This window comes from Tetrao urogallus (assembly GCF_951394365.1).
Source record: "Tetrao urogallus genome assembly, chromosome: 17".
NCBI lineage: Eukaryota > Metazoa > Chordata > Aves > Galliformes > Phasianidae > Tetrao > Tetrao urogallus.
In genome coordinates, this window is record NC_136830.1 from 11,061,268 (window position 1) to 11,069,709 (window position 8,442).

At 55.7% G+C, this 8,442-nt stretch overlaps 1 protein-coding gene across 13 annotated transcripts in view; it reads right to left on the reverse strand.

The window, feature by feature from the left end:
* Nucleotides 1-7,135, reverse strand: part of NF2 (NF2, moesin-ezrin-radixin like (MERLIN) tumor suppressor) — a gene marked incomplete at both ends in the record, with an annotated part of 39,768 nt that extends 32,633 nt beyond the window's left edge. For all 13 annotated transcript variants that reach the window (XM_079543889.1, XM_079543898.1, XM_079543893.1 and 10 more), the window contains one exon: nt 7,022-7,135. In XM_079543889.1, coding sequence (XP_079400015.1) covers nt 7,022-7,135 — 114 coding nt within the window. The remainder of the gene's footprint in view (nt 1-7,021) is intronic.
* Nucleotides 7,136-8,442: the final 1,307 nt, after the last annotated feature.

The following is an 8,442-nucleotide window of genomic DNA, read 5'->3' on the forward strand; positions in this document are numbered from 1 at the left end:
TCTCAGCGCATTCTCTTGTCGCTACAACTCAATCTCGGTGCCACCTGGCCAGCATCGATAGGAACGCAGGGCCCCGGCGCACGCTGCTGCCGCGGGGCCGATCCCCGCTCCCGCTGTCCCCCACTGCCGCCTTGTGGGCAAAGCGGCTGAGGACAGGCCGATTCCTGCTCCGATTCAACGAGCACGTGGCTGGTTCTGCCCCTCGCAGGGCACACACGAGCGCACCGACATCCCAGAACAGAAGAAAGCCACTGCCCCCCTCCAAAAAGCAGCACCCCAGGGCGACTCGCCACGGCCCCTCTGCAGTTCCTATCAGGCGCAATCAACACCTCGAGGTCAGCAGCACCAGGAGGAGCGAGTTCTGCAGCGCTGCAATTACAAAACCCGAATTTCACACATCAAACCAGCCTCCGGTCCCTACAACGAGCTCCAGCTTGGCACAGGATGCTTCAGATTGCACGTCTCCTCCCGACTATTATTTTAAGAAGGAGGTTAATTTGAGGTTTCAGACAGCACAGAGCGGGATGCATTTGAACAGCCGCTCCATACATTTCTGTAGGCACGTGGAAGCGCGCCGCCATCAGAGGGCAATTTCCTAACTGGAATTAAACTGCTCTGCATAATGCATCGCCATTTGGGCTTTGTTATTATTTCCAACCCCCCCCCCCTTTTCACAAAGGCCATCTTTCAGCCTATTGCTTCCCAGCACTGCACCCCTTTCTGCCCCCCCCCGGATCTCCATGGGCTGCTGCTGCTCACCCCAGCCACCCACCTTACAGCCGGCGCTTTGCACGCCCCTCCTGCAATTCCCACCTTGTGAAGCAATTGTTTCTGCCATCACATTTGACACTGCTGCTGTTGCTGCACGCGCACGGTAGGGCAGAGACACGCATTTAACACTGCTGCCCGCTGAATTACCTTCATTAAATATAGAAATGGAACAGCGACCGCGTTTATTTCAATGTACACGATTGCCTTCCACACCTCAGTACTTAAAATAATGATCTGCATTCAAGTGGCATCTTTGGACAGCTGAACTCCAACTGTTTTACAGACACGGAAGACCTTAGCTCTGTACCCATATCTGATAGGCCTCGTATCATTAACTGCCACATTTCCTGGCCATAAAACACAATAAAGGCCCCCAGGGACAGCGGGGGATAAAGAGCTGATGCCAGGGGCTGAGCAGACGAGCCAGCCATGAGCCTGCAGCCTGGCAGCTCCACATTCCACCCTCTGCTCATCACACCGCTCCCCTGCTCCGTACACCTGAAGCACAAGGACAATTTGCATGTCGTCAGAAGGTCCTGAAAACAAAACAGAGAGGCTTAGAGCAGAGCAGTGCCCTCAGCCGTGCGCTCGAGCAGCTGGCACCATGCTGTAACAGAGCTCAGCCTCCAACCAGAAGCTCCATCATAACAACCCTAATCCTGCGCAGCCAGGCGGCCCTGCACGACCCGCAGAGGGGAGCAGGATGTGGCTGCAGATGTCACTTCTCACACTTGTGGCTCTGCAGCCTCCTACCAGCTTGATTTCAGCACAACCTGCTAGAGACATTCCACAAGTCTCGGAGGAACGCAGGGACAAACTGCTTTATGAACGCGGCGAGTGCTGCGAGGCTGCGATTCTGCAGAGCTGCAATTTATGCTCTTTACTAAGCACAGAGTGCTCACGATTTATCAGCACAGCGTTTTAAGCAAACAGCACTAAGCACTTACAACCCAGCAGCTAGAAAGGAGCTTCCACTTCCACCGTGCCTTATTGGCATCATCTTTTTCTCCAGCAGAGCCATCGCATTTGGCAGCTATTAACGGGGTTTGCATTATTTATTAAACTGCAACAAGAGTAATTTCCAACAGACGGGCAACTGGGCCATTTATTTCAATGCAGACCCTTGCCAGCAATTCTCAGCACTGCTCCTTAGCTCCCCAGCCTGTCCCCTGGTGGCACAAACACGAGGCAGGTTTAGCTGATGCCCCCGGCAAGGGCTGACAACAGGGAGGCCAAGAGCTAGAAGAAAACACACAGCAAGGCACAGGAGGTGCCTTGCAGAAGAGTGCTGAGGGTGCTAAGGAGAAAACCGATTCCCAAACTCTGCTGATGCTTCACTTCCAGTGATGCCCTGCTGAATTTACACGGGAAAGGGAAAGAAGAATGGTTTTAAACCCCTTAGGATTTCATGAGAGGAAGGAGAGGAACAAATACAGGCCTGATCTTCTTGGGACAGAACCCAGCTCAAGGCAGCTCACCTCCCTCCCATCACAAAAACAGACCAGGCCTTCAAACGACAAACACAGAACGGTGGCTTTTCAGCTCAACAGGTCAACTTTATTCAACGTCAGTACTGGTTCTGTGCTAGACATGAGACAGGAGCCCAGGGTCCCTGTTGTGATGCCGATGGCAGGCAGGGCAAGCAGAGGAGGGGGCCGAGCCCTGGGAAGCAGCACGTAGGTTTCACAGCAAGATATTTCCACTCAGGAACCCTGTGGGAGAAGCAGCTTTTAGCAGAGCCAACACCTCTGCCCTGAACACAGGGGGAGATCGCAGAACGGAGCCCCTCTGGGCACCTGAGCACACAGCAGCTGCCCCTCATCCACCAGATGACCAAACAGAACCCACAGCAGCAGACAGCCCAACGCAGGGCAACTTTGAGGCTGTTTGGACCCTGCACGCTCACAGGAGCGCCCCAGACAGCCCTTCATTTGGATTTAACGTCCTTCTGGAGCGAGCAGGGAATCAAATATTCAATATTCCTCCATTCCTTTAAATAAACAGATGTCAAATACTTTCAATTGCCACTTACTGAGCCACGAGACAGGGCTGTAAAAGTTATTTTTATTTACTAATGCTACACGACAACTCGATAATGAGCTTTTAATTAAAATCTATTCCTCCTAACCACCGAGGAGGCCAAAAACCCACCCAGGCATAACAAGGCAGATGGCGCAGCCAAGCACAGTGCCTGCTGTCTGCCCGAGACAGGGCTGGGTGCAGGGGAAGAAAGGGCTGCTGCGGCTCTTCCAGCTGGCAAGGGAGGGGAAAACAAGCAACAGAACCCAGCTCAGCCAAAGGCTGGATGAGGGAGGACTGATGGAGCTCCTGAACCGAAGGAATTGGATAACATGGGGCTCAAGGAGAGGCTGAGGAGAGCTTGGAGCGGGAGAGCAGAGAGCATTTCAGATTCGGGGTGCAATCAGAACGAAGTCAAGGAGGATCTGTGCTCATAATGTGTCTCGTGAGACCTGCACACAGGTTGAGAAAGAGAATGCAGAAATGAACAGAACCCAGCAAGACAGCCCTGAGAAATCCCCAAGTGACGTGGCTGTAACTTAGCAGTACTGCTGCTTTTGCCACAAAGCCCCCCGAGATGCAAATCAAATGGGAAAGCAGCTTCTGCCTGCCACTTCTCTTATTAAAGCAGGGACTGGGAGCCACCGAGCAGCAAAAGCGTGTGAGCACTCAGAGAACTGACACAGGCCGAGGGCAGATGGGTGCACAAAGGAACCAGAACATCGACTTGACAGCTGGCATCCCAGTAATTTACTGAAGATCATTTTGCAGCTGAAAGGGATTATTTCTCTCAGCTTTTTAGAAGAGCTGTTCCTGTCCCCAGATCCATCTCCGCCTGCTTGCAGCAGCTTAGCAGCATCGAGAGGTCAGTGCCATTACTGGCAGCACCAAGAAGCTGGTGAACATTTACCAAAGGATGAAGAAACCCACGTAAAACCTCTCCCAACCACTTTGCAAAGCAGGCAGAAACTTCATCCCCTGCTTCTTCCTCCTGCCCTTTTCATTCGGGCACAGTGAGCTGAACTCCCTGCTCTGACACACAAACTCTTCCTCAACAACTTATTTAGCCACAGATTTTCCACACCAGACCTCAGCTTGCCCCTGCTCCCAGGGATAAGCTTTCGCAGCACAGCTATGTAACCCCCTGCAAACGTTAACAGGAGACCAACACTTGGCTGCACGCTGATAAAAGAGACTTTTTCTACTTACATGCACATAGGAGAGTTTTACAACCAACCACAGCAAGTTGGGTACCGAGGCCTGAACGCCCTGCACAGACACCTTCCAGCTGAGGCTGTTTTAGAACAGAGAGGAACAGCTTAAGCATTCAGGCAGTGACACAGCACAAGTTTAGACCAAACGTCCAAGTGTCTCTTCTTACTGCTTCAATGCTTGTGCTTTCTCCAGGTTGGCTGTTAATTCCCACTCATTTCTGGCTGAAAGAGCTGCTGCTGGCCAAGGATTAAGCAGAGAGGCAGCTGCTGCTTGGTCCCATAATGACTCCTACAGGGGCTCCAAGACCACAGGCATTGTGGATAAAGAGAAAACACCCTTCTGAGAAGCTGCTGAGACTCCAGAGCTGGAGAGCCAGTCACCACACTGCCACACCACAGGAACAAAGCAAATCAAGGACTGGTGGATCCTTCTATCAGCTTGGCATTAGTGACCAACCCAACACCAGCACTGCAATCCTGCTGCGGGAACAGAATGAAAAGAGCCCCACAGGAACCCAACAGTACCGTGGGGTAAAGACACTGTGCAAGAGAAGTGAATAACCCGACTATCTCACAAAGAGCCACCACCAGGATTGCCTCACTCCTGCCATATCACTAGTGTAATTTGGGGCAGGAACGGCAGCAAGTCGCCCCACGAGGGGGGCAGTCAGAGGAAGCCATTGGCCACTCAGTGTCCTGGCATCACAACCTGGGAGGCAGCAAACCAAGCACCACCAGCACCCCCAGCTGTCACTCAGGCAGTGCCTGGCACACGGTGGTGTTAATTGACCCTGGGTGTTTTCCAGTAGGATTTCTCTCACGCTGCTCTCCAGGTGCAGGTGGTGGTGCTCAGGAAGATGGGGCAGCCAGCAAGCGGCTTAGCACAGGGATTTCAATAGTTATGCAAATGTCTGTCCTTGCTCAAGATGCTATCAATTAATTAGGAACCGTGCTCACACAGCTCTAATGGAAGTAACACAAAAAGGGAGACGTTGACATTGTGCCTTTAAGATTTCCCTGAACAAATTACAAGTCTTTGAAGTGAGGCCCCAACTGCGATCATTAAGCTTCATCACAGTGTTAGAAAGATTAAGATTTCATTTCTAGGAATTATTTCAGATTTAGACTCAATTTAGAGACATTATGCACGGAGTCAACAGACGCAGAGCAGGTTTAATCTCCTGCAATACCCAGCCAGGAATTCCTGCAGGGCGGACTGAAAAATGAATAAGGAAAAGGTGCCACAGCCACATCAGCTCGCTCAGAATAAAAGGGGCTGCCACGACCAGAGGTGGCAGCAGAACCAGGGTGGCACACAGCCTCGCATGCACTCCTCCTGTGCCAGATGGGAATTGACGGCCCGAGCGCCTGGTGTCACAGCCAGCCAGCTGTTACCAGACCTCACACCACGCTGACGACACCTCACCACCCCCCATCACCTCCGTCCTGTGCAGTCACTCGGGAAAACACACAACCTGCCTCAAGAGCTCTGCAACAAAGTTGAAAAGGAGCCAGAGAGATTAATCCTGCACAGCAAGGCTGCTCCAGCAGAGCTTGGTCACTCACTCAGATGTGTTCACTGGCACTGCAATCAGCACTGGTCAAAGAAGCCAGCAGTTAAGCAGGGCTCAGACCAGCAGGGCACCAGACCACGAGCAGCACCAGCCTCCCCACAGCAGCTCCCTAACTGCTCACCCTGCATGCATCCAGGAAGGAAAAGGGGCACAAGCACTCAGCGTGAGGCTGAAGAGGTGTACAGGAGGCACAGAGATGTGAGGCAGCTGTTTGCAGTGGGGCAGGCAGTGGTCTCTGTGGATGCGTTTTGGGGTCCTTCCCTGCAGCTGTCACTACACAGAGGAGGCAGCAACACAGCCAGAGAGTTCAAACAGCCACAGCTGAGCCATGCAATGTGCCCCCGTGGGGCTCTGGCAGTGGCACCCAAGTGGGCATGGGGAGGCCTGTGGGGGGTACGGAGGGTCTGGGGGAGGACTAGGGGGGCCATGCAATGCAGCCACCCAACCTGATCCTTTCTTCCCCACTGCTGGGAGGTCTCACGCTGGAGGTCAGAGCCTGAGCTCCTGCACGTGTCCTCTGTGCTCCAGTGAGAGGTCAGAGGTGCAGGAGCACAACGCTCACAAGCATCTCTCTGAGCTCCCCCAAAGGCTGGGCAGCCTCTGCTGCAAAGTCTTTGGCTGGAGCCTCCCCAGCAGGCAGCTGAAGGTGCAAAAGTTACGTGTTCCAACCCGACTGGGAGCGCCGTGCTGCCTCTTCATAAATGCCCTGATCCCAACATGAAACAACAAGTGGCCACGGCGTGAAAAGAGTTACTGACTTCTCATCACCTCATTGTTGGCAGCCTAGGAAAGTGTCAGAGCAGGACTGGGACACCTCAACCCTCCCGGCAGGGTAACGCCGAGGAGCTGGAAGTGACAATAACTCCTTAATCCCTGGGAAAGGCACGGTGTGCCCCAGAGCTGACAATGCATTTCAGCAGTGAGAAACGTCACAAGGACAAACACCCTTTGGCTCACAGGCACGGAACTGCATCAAGATTCGGACGGGGTGAGTTTTCCTTTTTCACAGCTCATGCTTTAAAGTGGGTTTTCAGTCTCTCCGTGCCCCATCCCTCCAGAGAATTTCGTGATCTGAAAACCCAGCAACAAAAGGAAGCCCCTGGGGCCAGCAGCCACGGCAAGGCTGCCCGACAGGCACCACAGGCCCAAGCGAAGGCAAACCTGACCTAAGAGACGCGCACGGCAGGACACCTGAGCGACGAGTCGGGGCGGGACGCCGAGGGAATTCCCGCAGCCCCGTGCCGAGCCCCGCGGCTTTAAGCCCGAAATAACCCGCCCGGCCTCAGGCTGAGCCCCACGGCCCCCGGCCAGGCCCAGGCCGGGCCCGGCAGCCCTCAGACCCCGCGGCAGGGCCGGGCCCGGGGCGCTCGGGACACCCAGAGCGGGGGAGCGAGGCCCGAGGCCCCGTCTCCATGGCAACGGGGCTTAGGCCGCGGCCGTCACCTCGCAGCTGAACTCCATCTCGGCGTCCATGGTGACGATGCGCACCGTGAAGGTCTTGGGCTGCTTCCTTTTGAGCGAGCTGAAGCTCATGCGGGACGCGATGGCCCCGGCCATGGTGCGGGAGGAGCTCAGCGCCGAGGGCCGCGCCGCGGGGGCAGCGCCATGGCGGCGGCGGCAGCGGCGGCGGCTCCGGGCCGCGCCGAGCCCAGCCCAGCCTCAGAACGGCGTCTCCCTATTGGTTCCGAGCTCGGGTCGTCCCGCCCTCCGCCCCGAGGGTCGCGCAGCACCGAAGCCAATCAGAAGCGGGGTGACGGGGAGAGGGGGCGAGAGGGACGTGCGGATTGGGCGAAACGGCCGCTCGTCAAGGGGAAGGAGCGGGGGTAGACAACAGGGCTTCCTGCACACACGTTGCGGCGCGCATGTGGCGCCCTCTTGCGGCCGGAGGAGCGTGCATCACCCTGCCGTCGTGAATGAGCTGAGCGCCGTCCCCGTCCTGCTGCTGCGGTGGCACTGCGGGGCCGTGGGGTGGGGGGCGCTGCCCGGTCCTGGCCCCGATGCAGGGGGGTCTCAGAGCCTCCACCTCGTGGGGATGCACTGTGGGGAAAGCAGGAGTGGGACGGCGTTGAGATAATGGGAATGGGACCAGTACTGAGATAACAGCAGCAGGACAGGATAATAGGAATGGGACAAGGACTGAGATTGAAATAGTGGGATAGGACTGAGACCAGCATGGGGATAATGGGGCAGGATCAGAACCAGCACTGGGATAGTGGGATGGGCACTGAGACCAGCACTGGGGTCATGGGACGGGAATAGGGACCATCACTGTGGTGATGGAATTGGACAGGGTCACAGGGATTAGCATGGGAATAATGGGACGGGACCAGAACCACAGCTAGGATGGCAGGGTGGGAATGGGGATGCAGATCGGTACTGGGATAATGAAGGTAGGGTTGGAACCAGGACTGCCATGGGGATAACGGTTACATGGGACAGTAACAACATAACAGGAGAGGACTGGAACCCGTATCAGGAAAATGGGATGAGGACTGAGACTGGCATAGGAATTATGGGATTGGAATAAAAGGTTTGGGCCCCTCTCCCAGGCCCCATCTCAGCACCACAGTGCCCCCGCACACCACAGAATGGGGCCTCTGTGCTGTGGGGTGGGTGAGGGCTGAATGGGACCATTCACAGTGCCACCCCCCCCCCCCTTCCAACCACCCCCACAGGGACCCTATGGCCGACAGCAACGCTGCAACCCCCTGGGGCCCCGGCAACGGCACCCAAGTGGGCATGGGGGGCTGGGGGCCATAAGGGGAGATATGGGGGGCGGGGGGGTGTATGGACAGTCTGGGGGAGCGACGGGGGGTGTAGGAGTATGAAGGAAGCAAGGGGACTGGAAGGTACATGGGGAGGGA